At 38.9% G+C, this 25,381-nt stretch overlaps 1 protein-coding gene across 1 annotated transcript; it reads left to right on the forward strand.

Moving 5' to 3' along the window:
* The first annotated feature begins 71 nt into the window (after window positions 1-71).
* Window positions 72-25,367, forward strand: Dbx (homeobox protein Dbx). Its single transcript, XM_069124049.1, has 4 exons — window positions 72-963; window positions 5,240-5,449; window positions 6,959-7,239; window positions 23,610-25,367. Exons 1-4 carry the CDS (start codon window positions 87-89, stop codon window positions 23,850-23,852), a joined length of 1,611 nt encoding a protein of 536 aa, XP_068980150.1. The 5' UTR covers window positions 72-86; the 3' UTR covers window positions 23,853-25,367.
* The last annotated feature ends 14 nt before the right edge of the window (window positions 25,368-25,381 follow it).

The following is a 25,381-nucleotide window of genomic DNA, read 5'->3' on the forward strand; positions in this document are numbered from 1 at the left end:
GGAGAACAATACGATTCTGTGATCGAAACAGAAGACCAATCGGTGGAAACGAAGTTTGAGGGGAAGAGGGGAGGGACAGCCGTGGTATGTTTCCTTCGTCAGCGGCGATGCTGAAGAATCTGCAACAAAGTGCAATGACCTCGCCGTTTTTGATGGAGAACTTGCTCCAGAGCAAGGCGTCGCCCGGTGCCGATTTAACCAGCTTGACCTTGAACTGGGCGGCGAGTCTGGTAGCGAGACAGCGGGAACGAGAATGCGAGGCGAACCTAAGGATCTCCAGGGAGAAGGTTTCGCCGTCGAGCGCAAATCAGGATCAGCTGGATCAACGATCCTCCACCGGTGCACGTGGCTCGGATCGTGGAAGTTCAATGATCGACTGCAGGGACCATCAACGAGGATCTTCCGGGAGGATCGATCGACAGAACGATCGCATGCACATTCTACGGGAGAAGGACGGTATGGAGAGGAGTCAGATCACGTACGTGGACGTGGACAACGAGAGAATCGACGGACACGTAATCGTGGATCGTTTATGCGCGATGGAGAGGCTCTGTAACGAGAGGATCGAGAACCGATCGAGTTCCGCGGTGGACTCGTGCAACTCGAACGTCGACGAGGATCCGACAAGTATCGAGATGGACGGAGGACTTCAAGGCGAGAGGGAAAAGGACGATGGAATTCTAGGAGGTGAACGCGTGACGGCATTACAGCCGGACAGGCGGTACGACCTTGGATGCAGAAACGTCATGCACACGTCCGATGAGATGACGATTCAAGGGGAGAGAGACGTGGCGGTCGAGCGTGTCGTCGACAGGATAGGTGAGAGAACGACCGCCTGTTCCTGCGGCGACGAGCAGTGCTTAGGACCCGCATGCAGAACCATCCAGGAGAAGGAGAAGCCGCAGCTCAAGTTCAGCGTCAACGCTATACTTGGCGGCAATCATGACAGGCGACCGCATTCGGGTAACTGTTCTAACTTGAGACCTGGCACGCGTTTATCGCCTGTGATTTTAGATTTAAGATACGTAGTTTTGGTAGCTTTCGATCCGGAGATGAGATTGGAGAATAGATTCTTTGAAAAAGATGGTAATGCGAATCTTTCATACGCTTATGCTAAACAGTGATCTGCAATTTTTTATATTAAATGTTAGATAAAGGATATACATAGAAACAACAGGAGTAGTGTCTTAAAACGTCGTCTTGTTGAATAGAATTATTTTCCAGGAATAATAATACTTGAAAAGGTAGTTACAAGATCGTCAATCGTTGTTTACTTAACGATCCTTGTCGTTAACGATCCTTATAATCTGTTAGCGATCCTTATTAAAGGCTGCTTTAATAGAATTTTAATAGAATCTTCGAATAAGGTATAGTAAATAGTCGGTTATAATACCGTCATCTCTAATTAAATTTCGCAGAGTTATCAGTTAGGAAGATAAGTTTCGCATTAACGAGCACGTCAGAAGAATCTTAGTCATCTCTGAGCATTTAGAGTGTTGAAACAAAGCTCACCACAAATCAGTGTCGCCGGCAGACTTCTGTCGTCGGTCCCTAAATCTCATCCGCACACCCTCAAGACGAGTCGCAGCGTGCGTGCAGGGTGGAGCAGGACGTCAGCTGGTCCGCCACTTACCTTCACCCCAATATTAAGCCCTTACGATTGGTGCCTATAATATTAGACAAGCGGCAGGATCAAATGATGTATTACCGTGCCTCTTATCGCGTTTCCTTATTCACAGTAATTCCGGCGACGTCGTCACGAAATTGCCCGTCCTATTACCGAACCTTCCGATTTATGACCGAACCGGTGACATAACTGTACCATGAAAATATCTCTATATTATCCTATTATCCTTTCGGTCATTTTATTAACGTAAAATACTTCTTTAACGTAGCTTACAACGAACGTTCCATTATTCTCTCGAATCGTTTCATCATTGACCACCGAGTCGAAACAAACGATGAAATCAATCGAAAATTCGTTTCTTTCGTTCTTTAAAAAAAGAAAAAAGAAGGAAAAAATAGAAAGAAAGAAACAGAAGAGAAAACGAAAAACACATCACGTATCCGAACCACTTCAGTGTACATCAACCGTACAATCTCTTGCATCCCCATCGTTCTTTTTTCCCTCCCTTCCTCTGTTTCATCCACCCCACCCTACCGCTAACTAGTGATTGACACGAGTCGATAAAGTTCATGCACATACGATAAATACATAAACGGGTGCCGACCATGTTAGTGGGATAGAAAGCAGATAGGAAACCGAAAAGTGGGAACGAGACGAACGAGGAAAGAGAGAACCGAGAGATGGTTCATCAGTAGGGGGAGGGGGAGGGATACGTGTGGACGAATGTAGATAGGTGGAGAGGCAAATGTTGCATTTAACATTGGCGGATTGCATCCATGCGCCGGTGGAAGAGGAGAAGGTAACGTTGGGGAGATAGAGAAGAGTAGTCGGGGAAATTTGGTGCACTCGAAATAGGGGGGTGGGGTTTCATGCATTTGTCGGATAGCGGATGCATTGACCGTGCCACGTGCATGTGTTACATCCCTTCCTCTGCCACCCCCAACCCACCCTCTCCTCTTGCGTGAATCCATCGCCTCCGATAGACCCTCCAGCGTCCATGAGCTGTCTCCTCCCCCTGACTCCCTCTTGATGCAACTCATCCCAACAATCCACCCCCTTCCTCCATCCCCCCTTTCTCCCCCTTCCTCCCCCTTCCTCCCTTCGCGACCATGGGTACTATCGTTCGGTCCGCTTGGTTTGTACGTCATGTCGAAATGTTGTGAAATAATTGCGCGAAAAAGTGATTGGCAACAAACTCGAAATTCATCGACGGACGCGAACGAACGCCGTGGCAACGTGCAGTTAGGTATGGAAGGGGTTGGCGCGGCGCACGGTCTGGAGTGGATGGGCGTTTGACGAGAGAGCGACGTTAAATTTCGAATAGCATTTTCGCCAATCGTTGTGCGATTTACCAGATCCTCGCACTCTTTCGCTCTCCGTTCTCGTCTTCCTCTCTTTCGCAGTGCGTGGCGCGTGCTGTTTCCGTCTCTCTCCCCGGTGCCACGCTTTTATTCGTCCCCCCTTGCTCTTCTCTTTCGCCAACCCCCCTTTCCCACCGCCCCGTTGCCGCCTGTTTCTCGTTGTTGTTTGTCGCTATTATTGATATTTTTCGATATCGAGCGTGACACGACCGGAGACTCGTGTAGATGGATGGCGAAATGCGTGTACCCCGTGCCGTTTTATTATTTTTTTTCTTTTTCCGTCGCTTTTTCGATCACTCTTTGGAAGTAACTCGTCTACGTTGCCAGAAATTTAATTACAGAGACCTTTGGATCGTAAGTTGCGTGGGTTTAAAAACAAATTGGAAGGGCTACTGCGATAAGCAGGTAGTCCAATTTTCCAATATTTCAATAAACCATTGAAAACCAACTCAAAATGAAAATCCATTGAACATTTGCACTTTAGAACGTGAAACATATGCCTTCCTTCTTTTTCCAATAAATGCAATTTAAGTATGTCCTTATTGCTCCAGACCCCCCTCCAGTCACTAAACATTAATTACACGTAAATTTTTAATCCTATTCCAACGAATTTGATGAGCTATATAGACCCACGAAGGAACTAAAATTAGAAATTGAAATTGAAAATTGAAGACTCAAATTCCCGGTATCGCAAGAAAAACCATCCCAAATCTTATATTCTCGATCGAGTTGGCACGTCAGACGTAATAAGCCGGCATGGGACGTCAGCCCGCTAACCATGCGCTAAGGCAAACATCGTTCCTCTATTATCGAACAACATCGTTTCCTACCGTGCATAAATCGTAGTACCCCCATTCATCGGGAAACCTGCAGCGGTGTCTACTTAATAATGCATCAAATACCCTAATCCCAAAGAATAACCACCGATATGTTGTATCTTGGTCGTGTAGTGAATCCGGGGGTAAAAGCGAAGGGAGGGTCTTTAAGCCCGGGCATTAAAAAAAGAATGACGAAAAAAAGCACAGTTCTACAACTGTAACAACAGAACGTTGTGTCCTGGATATCCTCGTATCCTCAACAGGCTTTCGACGTTTAATCTGCTCGATTCGAATGGTCGTGGAGGAACGAAGACAGAATTGAAAAAGGGATGGAAATAGTATTCGCGAAGGGAGTAGGCTCGAAGGAGGTGGAGCAGCTTAAAAAACGATTCCCATTCAATGTTTCCGTTGGAGGTTAAGCCGTTATTAGTTGGCCAGGGCTCGCGATCCTGGCAGGCAGCTCCTCTTATTGGCTGGCTAGGAAAACAACGATAAAAGGCGATGAGTATTTTATGGGGTACACCGGTACAATAGGACGTCGTGTATGGGCCATTGTTAAAGCATTGTCTGGTTGGAACGCAAGGCAAACCTCTCTTTCTCCGTTCGATTCTGGCTTCTTGGTCGTCGTGAAACGTACGCGGGAACCGTGCCGCTCTATTATTTTATTATTTTCAAACACGTCGCCATCGCTTCCTCTCTCTTGCTATCCTTTTTGGCTCGGTTAAATTGGGCGTGGCTATATGACTGAAAAAATGCATGTTGCAAACACACGTCGGACCATCAACCCTCTTAGACGCCTGTAAATGATTGGTGTACACCTTTCTTTTCTCTTTTATTCTTTCGAGAGTTAGCTGCGGTTTATCAAGTGCTTGTTCATTTTTAATGGAATTTCATGGTCCATACAATTGGCAACTGTTATATTCTTCGAAAACTTTTTAAGCAGATTTTCTGGATAGAAGTTTTGCTTAGAAGAAGAGAGGGTCTTTTTTTAGTGAAAAAATGATAGCAAGAATATATCTATTCTTTGAGCAGTGGAAGGTAAAATATATATCTAAGCGATTCACACGTACCAAATATCTGTATATTTATATCAGAGGTGTTGAAGCGTGCGTCAACAAGAGGTTGGGCTCCGCCTGGAGCTGTTGAGGAGGGTTTTAGTCGGGGGTGTCAGCTCGAATTATGTATCGCAAGGAATACGACGACTTGAGCAATCCGTCGTGCGAAGATCCGAAACCTTGGGCGTTTCAGGGGGAACTCGTCCGTAAAAAACTCGCTTTTACCTTAGTTTGAATGTTTCGAATTAATATCACTCAACCTATTAACGGGAAATTTGACGTACTTTACACACGATTTTATCGGCAACATCTTCATCAGAGTTACTTGGCTCAATGAATTTCTTATTGATCGATAAAATGTGTCTTATACTTGTGCAGAGAATTTTCAAGGACTTCCGCCGGAAGCGATACCGGCGTTCTTGCAGAATTTACAAAATTCTGCGAGTTATAGTATCGCGAAACCGATCGCCAGACCAGCGGCTTATCATCCTTATCACAGGCCGAGTCATCAACCACCTCAGCGTCATTTACCCCCGAATGCGCACCACACGTTGCAACAATTGTTCTACAGGGGACCCTACTTAACAGGTAAATACTTCTCTTTTTACAACTCGTAGATTTATATTTTAATGAACTATGTTAATCAACTTGGTTACTAGGAGACATATCTTCAATTTTTCTGAACTTTCCACAACGATTTTTCAATTCATTATCACATGAAGAAAATAGATAAAGAACTACTGAAAAGAAAAAGAAGACATACAAAGAAAAGGTCTGGAAAAGGTTGTTGCTAATTTCCACAATCATTCTAGTCGTTAATCCATTGCAAATACTGGTTAAAAAAGAGCCGCAACGAGCGACGAAGGATGGCGTTAAATTGTTCACACAAAAATATTGGTCATTATATATTTATTTTGGGATACTCGAGAGAGGAAAAGTTAATAAACAAGCTGGACGCGAGGCGGAAACACAATCTCGATGAACATTTAAAACCGAAACTTCCGCACATGGCGCCAAAGCGTATAAACGCGGGCACGTGCACGGGCACGGGTTTATCGAATATCTTGTTATAGGTAGGCTCGTATGGGACATGGAGTGCATATGAAGTGCAGTGAAAGCACTACCATATTATGTACATGCACCGCCACAAGCAAAATGCACGCATGCAACAAGTGCGTGCAAATATCATCGGCGCAGATAATACTGTCATGCTCAGCTTGGCAATATTGTACAGATACGATCTGGAGATTCAATTGCCCGTTCGTTATTAGATGACTTTGATTCAATTACTATCGAGGCCGGGCCTTTAACGTACGAGCAATAAATTTTGCCTATTGACATTTTTCCAAATTCTGATAGAATGGTTCCACGTTCTAAAGAAAAAATTAAAAAAGAAAACACATTGCTTCAATACTAATTGACTCGTGTCTGTAAATATGTGGTTGTTCCTTGTGCAGTGCAGTTTTGTACTGGTGATAAAAATGTAACGTTAGGTTGTCCCAAAAGTTTCTTTCGTTTTATAAGGAAATAACAGATGCACAATATTTTTTGTTTTATATTATTTTATTAAATTACGTATCGCCCATTTTTTCCAATAGAATAAAATTGTGTATCTACTATTTCCTTATAAAACGAAAGAAACTTTTCGCACCGCCTGATACTTTTGGGATAAAAACGTCATTTTATGAGCACGATATGGAATTCAATGTTTTATTACTAATTCCAAAATTTGAATGTCAATATCGATGGAAAACTTTCGTGTGCATATAATATTATAATCGTGACAGTCGTGTCTCATTTAAAGTGTTAATGAAATTGCATAATGTCTTATATAACATGTATAATATATTCATGAGAAGTGTCTATAGCGAGCCACTATTTCTACTTTTATATTACTGTGCATTTTACTTACTTTTAATACTTCTAACTAAAATCTATAGAGAGTGATTTTAATATATCTGTAATTTTTATAACTTCTTATATGTTAGATATTTCTATATATTCTTTTCTGTAACTTATAACTTCAGTCTCAACATTTAAAATAAAAATCATGTCTGAAGGCAATCTTCCTGAATGTAAAACGTATGTAATCGGTAGTTGCGGGTTCTGGAACTGGAGGTCATCATCCGGGTGCTCCAGGTGGTGGGACAGCGTTTCCAGGTGCGATTCAAGGTGGGCTGGGTGATTTCACGAGCACTGGCCTGGTATTTCCATGGGCAACAAACGCACGTGGAAAACCTCGTCGAGGAATGATGAGAAGAGCGGTTTTCTCGGACCTTCAAAGACGTGGCCTTGAGAAAAGGTTTCAGATACAGAAGTACATCAGCAAGCCGGATCGTAAGAAATTGGCTGAGAAGCTCGGCCTGAAGGATTCACAGGTAAGGAAATATCTGTTGAAATACTTATTATAAATGAAAATTATTTTCATCGTGTGTGAATGATCGATTATAATATTAGAGACAACAGATTCGTTAATAAGTCAAAGCTCAAATAGTTTCGTGGGTAATAATGATTATACGAGATAATAGCATCAAATATGCCATATTCAGGTAAACTTGCGTGTATTATAATGTACACAGGCTTGTCATGATCAAGCGGTTGCCTTCGCAGCCGCATGAATGAACAACGTGATGCTTAATACCGCGTTTAATGATCTTAATAGCGTACTAATTTGCTGATCCAGCTAGCGAAGCGAATAGTTCTTTGTTATTCGGATTCACGCTATACTATTATTAAGAATTAAGTGGTTAGTTTATTTGTAAATTTATTTTATTTGATAACACTGTTTGCAAGGTTAAATCTAATTACCTTGTTTGGAATTTTCTTTAATAACAGTAATTAAAAGATCACGATATATCTATTAATGCTGTAATACGATCAGTCTTATTACATTTTTTTTTATTTAATTAACGTCATAAATGATTGCATTCGATATTCGCTGATAGTCGAGCGCATAATCAAGAAATTAATCCGTACGAAGACGTAAGGGGACCAGGCTTGTCGTAGAATATAAGGTGCTTAATGACCTTATTAGGGCACTAATTGTCGCTTTAACGAAGTACGAAACCTGGTCCCAACGGAGCATTTAATTCAGTGACGAAGCCACTGCTCTCACCCTCCAACGATTCCATTCACTGAATTGATGGAGACTAATGCTCAGGTTTCGTCGAGCCAACTCTCACGTGGTATCTACATACATCGGGCCTTCAAACTTTGCCATATGCATCTACTTTACATAAAAGATATACAACATGCGCATAACACAAGTCTAGAACGAAAGAAAGAGCATTACTAGTCCCGTGTACTAACAACTTTACGGGCTATTTGAACTCCTTGCAAACATTTCGATCGTAACGGTTATCCCATTAAACCGATTTAATACATTTCTGAGTCATTAGCGGCAAAGTAATCAAAAAGCGATTCTAACAATCGTAGCACGTTTATAGCGTCACCATTGTACAAGCATCGAAAGCCCGATTCTTCCTCTTATAGGGGCTATTAATTTACCTACTAATAATAGAATTATTTCTAACAAAACATTAAACTTAAAGTCATATTATACTACTGTGGGTATTTATTCTTTTTCTAAGTCGTATCTTTAATTTATGTATCGAGCTGTCGTAAGGAATTTATTTTTTCAATACATACTTTGTACTTTGACAAAACAGTATGTATACTTACTTCATTCACATATTTTCTAGTAACTTTGCATTTACACAATTTTTATGGACCGTTTCATTGAAGGACAAAGTGAGCAAACCAGCACGATACATTTTTCTGCACAACTATTTTGTTCTAAACTATGGCGATCTTTCTCATATATCGAATTTGCGCATCGAGTTTTTAACAGTATCTACTCCTCTAACACATTTCTTCTACTTTCTACAAACCGACGCATAAATTATATTAATAAGCTATATATATTACAATCAAATAAGAATAACAAGTTCATTCACATCAAGTGCTATTATTTTCATATAATATCTACCTGTAATCAAAGAGTAATTTATATATTCTATCTCTCTGTATATCTTATATCTGTATCAAAAATCTTACGCATCTATCATCAAAAAATTCAAACACACGTCTAAATTCCTTCAGTAACTTTCATAATATCCTACGAAATGAATATGTAATCATCACCATAGTGAAACCAACTAGCGAGCCAACGAAACAGGTGAACTAAATTTATTACCGACTCAATGGTTAAACGCAATTAGAAACGAAGTGTCCAAAGGCGCGTAATATTTTCTGTCCTATTCTAACGTCAAAATCGTGAAGTTTAAAGTTGTAAGCGGTGATCACGCGGAGGTGATCACGCGAGATATCATCACCTCGCGTCGGTAGTGTACATAGGAGAAAGAGCCGCGACTGCACATGGTGCTAGAAGCATATAATACCCCCGGTTTGGGGTTAATCGGGCGATACCAGTTCATTAGCTGCACACGTATATCGACGCGTGGGGTCGTGTGCAACACACCAACGCAGCTTCGCCGTCGCTAGCAGGCCAGAGCTTCGCTGTTGCGACGCAAATGAAACTAAACGATGCCCAGAAAATGGCATAGTAAGTTAGTTTCATTTGATTTCATGAGCATAGTTTGCCGATCCGCTCAGATAACCGGGGGATGCGTGCGGCAATGTTCCCGCTAATTGTGTTTCCTACTCGGCCAATGAATTCCGCCGTCATCGTGCTTCCTTCTATCATGCCGGATAATTATAACATGCATTTCCTCAATCGTCGCTTCATCGCGGAAAGTTATTATACCTGATACGTGTCAGTTACTTTGTTCTGTAAATTTAACTTGTTTTTGCACGTTTAACGTTGTTAGTCATTTTCGAACCGTTCATTTGTTCTCTGTGAGTGAAAGTTTGTTATAGAGTGGTATAGTTTATCGTTCTTTGAGTAATTCTGTGTCGAATTGGATTTCAGGTTGGACAATGTTAGAAGATGGATTGATTCGTTATCGTGTTGTAATATGACAATAAGTATAATTCAGAAGTTACCTTTCTCGATGCATCTGGTCCCTGAAGCAAATCTGCGATAATAATCATGACGCTCGAATTCTTACATCGGCATTCATCCTTTATCAAAATTGCTCGTTCCAATTTCAAACAGTATATCGTAAAAGTCTCAGCTAAATCGAACAATTACAATTTGTGTGCATAGAGTTCTCGCGCTATATCGAAGAAATGGAACGAATAAATAGCCACCTATAACTTTGCAAAAATCAGGAAAGATATTATCCCGGAGAAACCTCTGTTTTATCTATCTTCAGATATTCTAATTAGTTCAATCGTCTAGTTGTAATTAAGCTTCTCTATTCAAACCCGTCTGATTCGATCAGTGAAGAGATAGCTATGAGCAAATTCAACCACGTGCATCGATCTTTCTCGGATAAAAGGTGTTCCGTTTGTATTCGCCACATATAGTCAGGTTAGGATGATACATTTTGCATAGCTACGAGCATATGGCAGTATGTAGATGAAGCGCAAATAACGGTAAGAGATAACCATTGGTTAGCAACGGGTTAAATAGACAGAGATAAAGTTGGCAGTAAGAGAAAGAGAACGTAGAAGGAGAGAAAGGGCACGGAAGGATATATTCTCATGTATAATTCACACCTCGAGCGCCATGCCTCCACTGCCATTGGTTGAAGCCCACTCTGCCTGTGGTTTTACGAGAAAATCTAAAGACCACGCATACTCCTACACAGAAACCTGCACACACACACAAAGATACACGTATACGTGTATATGTATGCCAGTAGATATATACATATACTTTGGAGTTGCAGTAAATTGACGGTTCTTGCGACTTCGCATATACAAAGAGTCCTCTCTCTCTCTCTCTCTCTCTCTCTCTCTTTCGTCACTTTCTTCAGGTTCTTTTTCTTCTCCTTCTTCCGCTTTAGTTGGAACAACTGGTAGTACCAGCGTGAAGATACAAGGATCTCTTTTCTTTTACGAGCAAAGGCTCCCGCATATCGAACGGGATTTCACGAGCTGTCCCAATAAAATTGTTAAAGGGTTGAAATATCATCGGTCAGCAGAATCGACAACCCTGTTTAGCGAAGGAAAATCGTTGGAAGTGACGTTACCTAATTGTAGCGATATATCTTTGGAGCTTCCATTTTGTGTTTTTCATTGAAATTTTTGTGTCCGGAGAGCACATTTTTGTTAATTTTCAGACTTACGTCAGTCGGTGAGTAAAAAAAGCTATTTTAATAAGAAGTAGCTGGCGGCATTTTAGTTGTGCGGAGGATTTGAGTTTTGTGACATTGAACCTCGAGATATTGAAAGTGACAATGTTATTTTTGGAACAATAAAACGTAACTCGATCGTAAATGTTTCTATCGTTACGTAGGAAACAGGAGAAAGAAAAGAACAATCTCCAAGTTGTTGGAGGGTATGTTGAGTGTTGTGCGATTTGAGGAGCATGGGCTTTGCGCACTTGGCTGCTATCTAATATCACGGTTCACCACACGAACACCCATAAAAGCGATTATTGTCCGATGATGGCTTTCTCTTCCCTCTCGAGTTCCTCTTTTCTGTTTCTCTTAATAATGTTCGACTATAAGCAGCAGATGCTGGATTTCCTGATCTCTTGCAACGAGTTCTTTTCTAATCACTACTTTTCAACTTAATTTACCAATTATTAATTAAATCTACTTTCGCTTGATACAAAGATCTCTGTAAAATGTTCAAATGGGAATTTGATTTGATTTTACTACACTCTTTGGATCATTTTCGACTCTATTATATTTGTCCGATGTTAAGAAATATTTTAAATTTGAAGAAAATATGAGAAACTCCTTATTGGTATTCCGGATGTTTGAATGTTATATTAAGCATCTTCTTAAAGCATTACAAATCCAAGTATTTTCTCTTGCTGAAATGAGAGCAAGATTGAAATATAAGAATTCGAAGATCGTGGCAGGGTTAAAGTATTCGTTTAAAATTGAAACACAAAATGAATCAATCCGTGTATCAAGGTTAGAAAAGGGAATAGTTAAATTTGTTCCAAATTTTTCCATAAAAATTGTACCTGTAAATAAATAAAAACGATATTTAAAAGAAATGAATCTTGAAGAAAGACGAAGTCTCCCGTTGTATCGTGGAGGCATCTTTTTGGATTAAGTTCCGTCCTTTGTCGTATCTGTAATCATACCGGTTTTATGAATCTTTCGTGAGATTTAATTAAAGACTTGCGGTGTACGGGTGGATGATAATAATAAAGCTTTTCCAAGGGGTAGGTTTGTACTTTGAGAAGTGGCGCGGTGCAGAGAGGGTTGGGGATAGAGAGAAGAGAAGGCAAGGTGCCGTTTCACTCAGGTTCGAGTCTTCACTACAGTTTATGACGAGGGTGGGTTTAAGAGGGACGTCGAGGGTTAAAGGGGGTTGACTAAAGTAATTAGTGATGGTGAGTGAACTCACCCTTCTCCGACCGTATTCACGTCTTTGTTCCTCTCGATTCGTTTAACGACAGGAAAATGTTCATCTATCGCCGGCCTTTTTATAGAAAAATTAAATACTTAAGAACTTACCTAGTACTTCCTCTTTTTCTTCCCATTTCCATATTGCTTGGCTGTGGCTACAGAGACAATATATAATTTACAACTCTTTCCGGTCAATTTACATTATCGAATTTTGTCTTCCAACATCGTCGCTGTGAAAAAGAATTCCAGAATTCTGCTCAACATTTTTTCCGTCACCGTAGCGTTTAAAAAGTATCATACTTCCCTTTTAATTTTATTGTTTGTCCGTGAAGATATAAAATTCCGAAAAGTTTAGTAGGATTGATCAGACGATAAACAACGAATGAAAGAGTTTGAGTCCTGTCACGAAGTAACATTGTAGCTACAGCATCATGTCAAAACCGTCCGTATCGCCTCCGGGCAAGATTCATCAACGCGTCGACCTTAAATTAAGCGGAATTAAGAGCAGCAGGCACTTTTGTGCTTAAGACGTTTCCGTCGGGCAAGCGGAAGCGTAGGAAAAAGTAAAGAGAGGGTCCGGAGGGCTTGTTATCTTTTTAATAATCAAAACCGACGGCATCGCGTCGGTTCTTCTTTCTTACGAGATACCAGACCTGTCAGAGTCACGTCGCCAATATTAATTCATGATGTAAAGAATAATTTTTAATCTCGTCGAAAATCAAATTAGCAACGAACCTGCTTCTATTTATTTCTATACGCTGCATTTATTATTTTTTGCTTATTTTATAGTTACATATCTTTTCTAAGAATTTATCATACTTCGGTACCAGATAATTAATTATTTGATTATTGTTTGGCCCGTTACTATTTAATGAAAATTATTATATTATTTACAAGATTAATTGAGACGTAAGAAGTACCAACTGGAAATATTTATTAAAGCATTCGGATTATTAATTTATTTTGATAAAGTAGTTACGAGAATGTGGAGGGATGAGGAAAAATAGTAGACACGGTGTTAGTTGAAGATCTCACAACGCAGAATGCTAAATTAAAACGCACCCTCCATCTTTTCCATTTCTTTATCTCCAAAATAAGGAGGCTACTACTCTTCTGATGATCGAGACGTCTTGAAGATTTAACGAATTATAAAGGTCGCGCGAAGAATAGCTCGCATTCGGTGCTACTGACAGCTTATTTAATCTTCAGGGAAAAAAACGAGTTTCTCCTTCTCACTGTACATTTAGTCTTCGATTTTTAATTTGATCCAAAACAATAGCCCCTTGTCGATATTATATCTCACTCAGAAATATTTTTATTTTTCTAGATAGATAATAAACTTAATATTATTTTTAAAACAGAATTACAAAAAAAAAAAAAAAATTGAAAGAATAGAAGAGAGAGTTGTTTAAATTAATTTGTTCTTCCATGTTTATATCTCGACGTTTGGATGGGTTCGCGCGGAAAATAGAAGCAGCTTGCCCTTTCCCATGAAACTGACACTGACACGTTAGATAGATCGACCATTAGGCTTGCATTTCACCCAAATATAGAGTTTCCTGAATTCCGTCGGTCAAATCAATTTGTAGCCATTAGGACTGCTCTTGGATCGAGTTTACTTTGAACAACCTTTTCCTAGAACAATCGGTCACTGTTCTCTGTAGAAGGACCATCCTACTATTTACACAGTAGTCGATCTTTTACCCCGATCAGTAAACGTACAATCTTGAGATCGTTTGTCTCGTTTGATGAAGAATGCTACTACAGATATTTCATGTAGTTCATTATTGGAAAAATATACGATATATCCCTTGCAATTAATTTTACGTTTTCGAGAATGTCGATGAAAGTTCTTGCGAAAGTATTCAAAAAAATATCCCCGAACGCATATCCTTCATTTTCGTACCCGCGAATTTCGCGAAATCATGTTCTTTTCTTTACAGCAGTCTTTAGAAGTAAATGAATTTTAGAAACAAGTGAGTAGACAACAGCTATGAAATGAATTCCTTTTCAGTGTATTAAAATAAAAGAATAAAAATGCATCATGTTACACTTTTAATCTTTTTAATCAGATCATTCTTCGGTCATAAAATCCCTCTAGGAAAACTCAGTAGTAAAAACAAATTAATTCATTTGATTTCTTTCAAACATGGAATTTCTAATCTCTCGGATACTGCTGTGACACTTGAATTTTTCATGCCTCAATTTCATTGTAGTTCCAACCAAGAAAAACAATTCTAACGTTTCGAAACAATCTTAAGATCGAGTCACGAGAATACTGCGTATCAATTCTTTCACATTCTTGGTTCAAATCTAGGAAATTTTCTAAATATAAAATCTAACGGAAAATCTAAAATCTAACGGAAAAATGCGAGTCGAGCGAAGACGAGCCGAAGGACGATTATCTTGTTTCTGATATTTTGTAAGACGCCACGCCGTTGATCTCTTCTCCGGGAGATTTTAGAGAGGATCAAAAATTGAGCGAGAGATCACGGAAGTTGGTCATAACGCTACCCTAAACTTGCCGCGGTACAGTCTGCGATGGATATTAAAAACAAAGGCCGCCTCTTACAGGGCATAACATGAATATAACGTCGCGCAATATCTTACGGCTTAAGCTGTTCGGCTTAGCCCGCGGACCTTCATGCATTATGGATTTTACTTTGAGAAAGCGCCGGCTACCTCCGACGCCAGACGAACTAAGAAACCATGAATATACAATACCGCGGTATGCATATAGATTCATCCTTTTGTGAATCAACTTTAATCACTTTCCACGAAACCGCAGTGTCCGCCTCGCGACCGATAAGATCGCCGAAGATCGAATAGAGTCTCGATAGATTCTTGTTTTCTCTTCATCCCTTTTGCTCGCTATTAAGTTCCATGGAATCATTAGGTTCGTCTTCACCATTATTTTCTCTATCGATTTCGATAAAAGCGGTTTGCACGTTTTTTAATCGCTTTGTGTGTCACTTGATTATTTATTGCAAGATTTTTTCAGAATGAGTACTTTTTTCGCGATGGTATTGAAATTTGTTAATCTTGGTTTCGATGCTGCACATTCATGGAAAGTTTGAGAACCTCTTATTTGTGACGACTTTCGAGCATTATCTGGATAATTAATAGGAATTCTGAAGGAGGATAGTTCACCCAGCTAATTTAATGATGTAGTTTAAAGTAGTTTAAATTTGAACAGTTTCTTTGATATTTGGTACACTTAAATTTGTTTACAATTTTTTACGACTCCTTTTTTTTAAGTATATTTTAGTATATTCTTTAGTAGAACGGGTATTGTGTTTGAACATTGCAATACAATCATCGTTCGAAAAAATGTCTCAAATTGAACTTGCTCTGTTTTGAGAAAGGCATTTTACGTAGGGCACAAATTTTATGGAACTACCTATATTCGTTTAGATGTTAATAGTTAATTTAGCTTTGCCTATCTAGCAACACTCTTCCGGACGCGTAATCAATTAAAATAATTCTCCGTCGTGTTAAAATCCTTTAGGAAGATAGCAGGACGACCGTTTCACTCTCCCTGTCATATAACTTTCAAAACGGCCTTCAAACATCTTCACATGTCGCAATCGAATGCGTTTGATATCGCTGGCGCGACATTTCGCCCGGAAATATCGCTTCCCATTCGTGCCAGGTCGTAGCCATTCACAGCTGTACCGCGTTATACCACTGGTACGCAGACGAATTCCAAATTCGCAGCTCGTGTCCCAAGTAAAAGCAGCCGCGGTCGACGTTGATTTCCGGTTACGCTCCCCTTTTGCGCCCACCCTTCGTGAAAATTGCTCCGCTCGTGTCTATAAAATCAGACAGCCTTATAAATAGGAGAACCCGACTTTTTTGTCAAGTAAATTTCTCCAAATCTTATGAAGAATGGAATTTACTTTTTATTAAAGCAACTGGGAAAGCTACTTTCTTTCTAAATACACAAAAGTATAACTACGTTTAGTACGCGTTTTATACAACTCTGCTATACTATCATACTGAAATCAAACTCATTGTTATCGTTCGGTAACAGACGATTGCAATAATTTACATATTTCCAAATTTAATCTATACTTTGCATCTTACGTGGTAAAGATGATTGACGATTTTTACGGTGTAAAATATAAAATGAGCTAAAATACTCGAGAAATTAGTAATCCAATTTAAACTATTGTTGTTATTAATGTCCCAGTGATATCGAACAAGAGTAAAAATTCGACGTGGCAAATAATTTACGCGTTATGCTCCAACTTAATCGACATCGGTCTTTGAAACTAATTACTATCACGATTGTGTCCCATAAAAGAGGAACTAATTAAACGTGGCATAGATTCAAGGATAAACGGATTAACACTATCGTTTATCAGCGGGTGGCTGGCTCGATTAAAGCATCACCGATGAAACGCGGGCCGCCGATATAAATCCGGAGGGTTGGATTCCCTCCCCACCCCCAACCATTAAGAGCCGACTTCCTTTCCATACATCAGCCAACCCTTCGGCCGCAGAATCGCGCCGTGGTAGCTTTGTGCCGTACCTCTTCCTCCTCTTCTCCTCCTTTTTTCTCCTGTTTCACCCACTCGCCCCTCCGCTGACCGCACCATACCCCCTTCAAAAAAAAAAAGAAAAGAGAGAGAATCTCTCTCTGGCTCTCTAGCACCCTGTTCGTGCCCGCTTCTCGCCCCTTTTCTCCGCCTCTGTGCCCTTCGATCTCTTCGCCCCACCGCACCGCCACGAAACGACCCGGTACCGTGACCAGGTTGGCGGAGGGTGTCGGTGCACCCTTCTTCCCTCGGTGCACTCTTTCCTCTCTCGGTACACCCTTTCTCTCTTCTCTCCGTGCGTCCTTCTACCCTCGCTGTACCCTTCCTCTCTCGGTGCACAGGGTGGCGAGCCGCTCGAATCGAATCGGGGGAGGAAAACGAAGAGAAAGACGATCAGCGCTACGAGTCGAAAGAGGAACGAAGAAGAGAGACAGGAAGGAAAGAACGACGCGATAGGGTGAGACTATCGAGAGGGGTAGAGAGACAAAAGAGGGGTTGGAGAAGTATTATGTACAGAAGGAGTACCGAGAAAGAGGGGAAGAAAAGAGGGGAGGGAAGACAGGCTGGCGAGGAAGAGGATCGTGGAGAGAGCGAGACTGAGGGGTAGTTCTGAGGCCGACGTCATAATCGATCGTCTTTTATTAAACTGCACCAGATGGCGCCACCACCGCGCACAGAAATACCTATCGTACCTCCTATATACATACGCACATACATACAAGCGTATTTGTATTTGTATATATAATATACGTGTATGTGTGACTGTGTATGTGTGACTGTGTATGTGTATATACGAGAGGACGAAGGAGGGACGTGGTGAGTCGTAGGGAGATAAAGAGGGTGCCAGAACTAGGGGGTGGTAGCCATAGTCCTGAAGGTAGGGGCAGAAAGTTGGGGTGGGCAGAGGCGGAAGTAAGGGCGGTCGCGTGTGGGCGCGAGGAAGGGAGCAGAATAGAGGAGAACTTTCAGGCTACGGCGGAGGGAGAGAGTTAGAGGGTGGCTCGCGAAAGGAGAGACCGGTAGGCTGGCTGCAGCCAATCGTTTAACGATTACCCACTCTATAGAACGCGTTTCGGATGTCGTCGTTATGCCCGATCCTTTCGTATGGACCGATCCTTAGCGCGGCCCGCGTGAAACGTTCCCGGCTCCTTTTTTAATAGCTATCCCAAAGGGCTGCAGTTATATTACAGGAGAATTATATATTTCTTATATAGATCCTCGAGATGGACTTGGGTTCGCCAGAATGATTCAGAAGTGGCAGAAGGCGAGTTAAACGGTAGGAGAGGGAGAGAGTTATGACGATTTTAGCACTTCGAATAGCGTGTCACCTTATATAGCGGGCTTTTGCTATCGACGTATTTAATCGAGACGAGGATTTAGAGTGGATGAAAGGAACGCGCGACTGTGTGGCTACGGCCAATAAGTTAACGATTAAACGGTGAAGAGGGTGGAGAGGGTGAATCGAAGATTGCAGTCCAACGATTGAAGCGATTATATCTCATCGAACGTGATTGGTCGAGTAATCGTTCGTTATAATTTAAATCACTTTTATATGGTTTTGTTGTCGAAATAACGCGTTACGGTCATTAATGACAACTCCAATCCTCACGAGCTGATAAGCCGAGTGTCAAAGTAGTTGAAATAAAATGAGACGATCGGTGTCAGTGATGAAGGGAAGATAGATGTAGAGAAGAAAGAGAATAAGAAATATTTTTCAACACGGCTGACAGAAACAATTCGAACAATTTATAAAAATGATCGACGGCAGCGAGGAGTAGCGCGATACGCGGACAAAACGAACGAAAAGCGTGAACAACGAAATGATTCAACTTCTCCGAAAAGCCTCGCGTCTTTCACACTGAACGGAGAACCGCTTTGTTACTTTTGTTATACAGTTCCGAACCTGTCTGCCACTGACGGGACAATCAATCACCGTCGCCACTTGCAAAACGTAAAACGAAAAGAAGAAGGATCACGCCGAAAGGGGAGTGCGGAAGTACCGAATCCCTCGATTTCCCTGGAATGCATCCCGCAATTTCCGTTCTCTCGAAACTCGTACAAATATCGGCCCCAAAATTCCCTTTGCTTTTAATATTATATACGCGCAATTAGTGTTAGGTAAATAATCTATCTTTCCCAAGATTTTCTTGTTGATTCGTTTTCACAATTACTTAATTTAAAAAAAAAGCCTCGTTAAATATCAAATAGCAACGAATAAATGTAACATTTATTCAAAGATAGAGTAAAATGTTTAGAGATTATTTGAAATATTCTGCAATATATATATTTCTTTGCTTCTGTTATTACATCTACACGCGATTAATCTTCTTTACTATTCATCCTCCAAATTCCATTACGATTATTTAATTAAAAGGAATCTCATAACATGAAATAACGAAGAATAAAAGTTAATGCAGTTAATGAGAATGACTTTCTACTTTTTTTTTTAATATTTATATTCGGGTGAAACGATCCCCTCTTTTTGATTTTCGAGGATCCTCGGATGGAGTGTTCAACCCCAAGCGAGCAACGTCTTGAGCTCGATATTAACCTCCCTCTTTAATCTCTTTCGTTCGCAGGAAGCATCGGATTTCGAGGGATTTTTGCCTTTTAAACGAGCGAACGCTCGAGCGTTTATTTCATCCGCTCGTCCGATTTCCCGGATTTACACTTCCCTCGTGAAAAAAAAGAGGCAATTTCGCCGACGCGTGTATTTCCTGAATATATCTACCCGAAGTTTTCATTTAAACGAGCAGCAAATTATTAATTATAAATCATTTAATTAACCAAGCAAAAAACAGAAGCTTTTAAACAGAATTTTTACGCACTACGTTGAAACGTCGCTGTCAAGTTAAACGTTGCGAAATTTCGCGCGAAATTGTAGATTGTACTTAAACGAATGGATTAACAAGCAATAAATGACAGAATCAATAAAGAACAATTTGTAGCAATTATTAGAATGTAAAAATGTATAATATATAATAGAAAATTATTAAAATACTATCGAACGATTAAGATTAATCTTTTGGCTACTTTAAATGCCACAAAAATTCATTTCCATAAAATCATTCGCCAAATCTATAAAGAACAATTTATATCAGTTATTAAAATATAGAAATGTATAAGATCTTTGAATAATTATTAGGTACTTAAAAATGTCTGTTAAATTGGTAAATTCATGTAATATACGAAATTATCAAAATGTTATTAAATAATCCCAAGAGTAACTCCTTGATTATTTTAAACAGTATACAAATTATTGTTACCAAATCATTTACTACAATTGCTTTAAGCGGAATAAAAATTTGTTTTCTTCGAATATTTTCGTCTAAAATTTTCAATATTTTTTCAAACATTTTTTTCATTCAATTTCAATGAACTACGTGGACAGCGCAATTACATGGCGATCGTGCAATGGTGTTTTCGCGACAAAGATGGGCCAGCCGCGGTATTGAGAATATAACGCGCGTTTACCCTATTGCTAAAGAGCGTATTATCGCGTCGAATCGTTAGGGTTCCGCATCCTGTCAAGCGCACACACCCTGCCGAATGAAAATACGAAAACAATTTGTGTAAATTAATCCCTGGCAGATCCATGTAATTTTCTCGCCTCTCGTATTGCGTTTAATCCGCCATATCTAACTCGCGTTTCTTTCTTTTGTCTCTTTAACGTTCTATAAGTTCAATTTTACACTTTTATATGCATGGTGAAAGTTTCAATTCATCGTTTCTCTAACTGTGTTAATATAATATATACAGGGTCATTGGTAACTCATGGTACAAGCGGAAAGGGGGTGATTCTACGCGAAAAAAGAAGTCGAAAATATAGAATAAAAAAAAATTTTTTTTTTTTTAATTTTTCCATCGAGACAACGATCTACAGTGAGATCCGTTATAACGAGACGTGATAAAGTGTACGCGTACCGAGCGAAAATTCAAAGTCGATTTTCTCGAAAACAAAGCCTCAAACGAAACATTTTTATTCTATATTTTCGGCTTCTTTTTTCGCGTAGAATCACCCCCTTTCCTCTTGTACCACCAGTTACCAATGACCCTGCATAACATAATTAATTTAAGTTGAATTTTTAATATGAAAAGAAATACAGCTTTATATTTGAAAATAAAATATTTTTCTAAAACAAGTTTCTAAAAACAAGTTCGAAGTCCTATTTAAAATTTATTCTTTCAATAACTATTAACTGTTAAGTAGACTGATAATTGCGTTCAGAATATACTTTATCATATCTATATTTACAAAAAACTGAAATCAATCTAGTTAAAACTGATTGGCAATAACGAACTCTGAACTCTGAACTCTAAGAACTTATTTAATCACCAGCTTGAAACATCCGACTGCGTATTATACGTATATAGATTCTCATTAATATCCGCGTTAAGTCAAACTAACTCCATGTAAAATTTTGATGCAAAAATCCTTACCTAGACACATGTTCAATACCCAATCTAGAAAATGATCGATTGCCATCAGCGAAACCGTCGGAATGAGCTCGTTACCAATATAGAGTCTATCAATAACGCAAACTTCATTCTATTTAAAAATTTCTATTAAAATTCATTCTCGTTTCTATTAGAAAAAAAGAAGGAATCGAAACAAATGAAAAAAAGGTAAAAACAAAAAAATTCAACAAATGAAAGTTCAAGGGATGAAAGGTAACATGATGCATCCAAATCGTTCACATTTCAGTATGTCAGATGCATGCAACACGTCCGTGAACGAAGTTTCATAAAATATTCGACGAGATATTAAAGAATAATAAACTTTTTTATCAATTTCTCACCCTCCCTACCACTGAAGCCAAGCAATATTAATAACGACGGGGCGGACGTCAAGTGCAGATAATGTTGTTGAACGGATTTCAAAAGTTGTTGATACTTTGTGCAAAATCGTTCGTAATATCATCCTAAATTACAACCGATTATAAAACGTACGAACAATGACGACAATGATTTTTTCCATCGATTTCACATTACCAATTATTTCCTATTACATAATTGCTAACGATGAAATCAATTAGTGTTTCTGTGTGTGTCTTTTTTAAATTCGTATTTCTTTATGCCACGGAACAAGAGTTTTGTACGTTGTACGATGTCAGACAATTAAAGCTGGTTGCTTTTAGAAAAACTGCTAGATCATTCTAATTATCGTGATATCGTCGCATTAAGACCTCCTCACTGGGATATACGATTCCATCACAAATGCAACTACATATTCCATTTTAAATATTATGCTGAACCTACAACTTTTTCAAGTTCGAATGAAACATAGCCCACAGTATTATACAATCGTGTTCACTATTAAAAGAAAAATTCATTCTGAAAGAGTTTTAATACGGTCCCTTTCAAATAACTCATCTTTCTTTACGATTTCCTTGCTTCGCGAAACGAAAATCCAAAATAAGCTGAAAATCTCGAATTCCCTCTCTCCAAGTAGGAGCAAGAACGAGAAATACAATATAAAGTCGATTCTACATAAGGTCTAACGCCTTGTTGGCAAGCCCCAAAGGCAAACTGAAAAGAACTTTTAAGATCCAGCAAAGATGTCAAATGCATTCACGTACTAGACTCACAGGCACTCTTGTACGGAGTGGCGACCAATGAAAATTCGAAAAGCGGTTTAGGTAAATCAATCCACGGCCCCAGGGTCAACGCTTCGACGTAGCTTAAGGCTATAATAAAGTGGCGAGCAGGATCAGGCTGGAGAAAAGGAAGGGTGGTACGAAGGCGAAACTCGGCGGAAAAGGGATGGGAAGGGTGGAAAATTTTCAGAGTTCATGTGCGTTTGACGTTGGCCCGTTCAACGGTTCGGTAATGCATGGTCTTTAATATTACGAAAATCACGCCGCACCCTCTTCCCATCTCCATTTCGCAGGTTACCACGTTTATAGGAAAGCTGGAGAGAAATATATATATATATATATATATGTGTGAATACTTATTGTATTAACATGTGAATCTCTGAGAGGGCAAGCCGATCAACGCCACTCTTTATGAATTTTTCATTAACCAAGTACGTAATTAATAGACTGTAGGTTCTTAGACAGATTCACATTTTTTATGAACGAAGTGAAAAAAAGGAACCTCAGTAGAGATTTGTTTCAGCTACTAAAAATTATATCTTGTTCTCTACTACGCGTTGTATATATCTTCGCGTATTATATACATTTCCACTGCTTCAAATTTAGCATGCATAAAAGTCCGCGATCTAATAATTAGCGTCTAATGATAATTAGTATCTCAAAAAAAAAAAAAAAAAAAAAAATTACACGAGGAACTAGTTATTTCTATTTTCTTTTCCACGTAAGTGATTACAAAGTCTAAGGCATATTTTAAAAGGTAATGTTCATAATCGTCCATCGTTATTGAGTCGACAGAATTTGAATAATTTGATGTAAATGTAGGATTGACATCATCAATACGTTAATAGAAAGAGAAACTATCGATCTCTCCACCAATTTTTATCTAATGTTCATCGGGAAAAAGGCAAAGAACACAAAGAACTCATCTCTTCGACGCCATTAGGGGAAAATTCGAGATAACCCTGTTTAATACAAAATCACTTTTTTCGCTTTTGCTGCGGTAAAGATGACACACCTACACTTTATTACACCTTTCTCCACTGATCGTTCTATGATACAATTCGATCGATCGTCTATCGTATCTTCTGTCATTCGAACGTTACAATGTTGTTGAAGTAAGTTGTACATCATCATGCAAAATGAACATGTTTCGAATTACGAATATAATTTGTAGGTGAAGATTTGGTTCCAAAATCGGCGAATGAAATGGAGGAATAGCAAAGAGAGAGAGTTGTTAGCAACCGGAGGTTCTCGAGAGCAAACGTTGCCAAACAAGAACAATCCGAATCCTGACTTAAGCGACGCGGATGGAGACAGGCCGAGGATGGACTTGAGCGACGTGAGTCCTTTAACGAGTCCTCAACGGCCGGAAGAACAAACAGAGAACGAAGAAGACGAGGAGATCAATGTCACGTGATGAAATTCCAGTGAACATCCTGATATAAACGTGTTCGTTTGATGAGACACGATCGTGACTCATGATTCAGGATTAAAAACGACGAACAATTAGCGGACAGTGAAAGTGTATGAAAAACACATCTGGTGAATTTCAAAGGAAGTTTCACTACCGCTTAAATCATAATCAAAATGTGTCTGTTCGATGAAATAATAATGGTTCATTACAGATTCGGGACTCACAGGAGAAAATTCGACGATTTAGACTATAATTGAGGATAAAAGTTTTGATCGGTCGAGGTCACTAAGTTATTTATGACATCTAATTATTTTATATATTGAGAAATGTAAAAGATTGCGTTTAAATTGACTATGAATATTCAATACACCAATACATTATATAAGAAAAAGGAATAAAGAGCAATATTGAGTCATGTTTGGTAGATGTAACTTGCAGTTAAAGTGACCTTGAATGTATGAAAGCATTCTATAATTTATCCGTGAAATTCTTATGAAACTTGGAAAAAACGTTCGTGAGAGTGATAGATTCTCCTGTGCGTATCCTAAGATTTAGAGCTTTTAAATGATTTCTAATCTTTTAACCGTAATACAATCTTTGTATTTAGCAATTGCAACATTATCTTTTTTAACGGTGAAACTCATCTTTGCGTAGATGTAATTTTACTTTTTGCGATCTGTGAACCCATCCTCCAATAACTAGATGATGTAAAACAATCAGAAATATATGACACGATGAAAATCGTAACAAAATTGTGACAAAATAATTTCCTAGAACAAACAATTTAAATTTAGAGAAGTTTTATAATTAAAGAAAAAAGTATTTAAACAAATAAGCAAAGTTTCCTTAAATTATGCCTTACATTGTTTATTAAAATTGCATAAAATGAATGCCCGATTTTTATCGCGCCTCGAATTTTTCAAGTCTAAATAATTTTTAAGAGACAAAATGAACGAACAAAGTTAATTCATCGACAATTTTGTGACAGCATTGTATACATGTTCCATTGTACTATGTTCGATTCGCGAAAGTGGATCTTATAGCATATATAAATTAAATCTACGAAAAAAAGCTTGAAGATAAGAAATTGAGTTGTATAAAAGGATACTGTCCTATGAGACATTCAAAATATTTTCTGAATAACTTTTTACTTTATGGCATAACATCAACGATGTCTTGATAATGTAATTATAAAAATTAATTTGTATCACCAGAAATATTTGCCGTAATAACGTATATGTAAATTGAATTCAAATACATTTCTGTTTAAATTATTGAAATTTCTGTGTAAATTTTTATCTCTCGAGGAAGTTTCGGTATAATGGAATTTCCACTAAATCGAGAAATGTATTATATTGTAAGTAGAAATGGATGTAAGTTTGCGTAATTTTCAGTAAGGTATCGTATAAGGTTGTACTAGACATAACGTTACGATAACTAAGATATGTACCTAAGGTTTAAGGAACATGCTCTCGGGCATCAAAAAAACCAAATGTAATTATTCATTGTGATGCATTATGATCTGTATAATA

This window comes from Bombus flavifrons, chromosome 11 (genome assembly GCF_040668555.2).
Source record: "Bombus flavifrons isolate JBK064 chromosome 11, iyBomFlav1_principal, whole genome shotgun sequence".
Classification (NCBI taxonomy): domain Eukaryota; kingdom Metazoa; phylum Arthropoda; class Insecta; order Hymenoptera; family Apidae; genus Bombus; species Bombus flavifrons.

Coding starts and splice junctions, on each gene's coding strand:
- Dbx (XM_069124049.1), top strand. CDS start 87: ATGTTTCCTTCGTCAGCGGCGATGCTGAAGAATCTGCAACAAAGTGCA. Junction 964..5,239: donor TGACAGGCGACCGCATTCGG/GTAACTGTTCTA, acceptor ATACTTGTGCAG/AGAATTTTCAAGGACTTCCG. Junction 7,240..23,609: donor TCGGCCTGAAGGATTCACAG/GTAAGGAAATAT, acceptor TATAATTTGTAG/GTGAAGATTTGGTTCCAAAA.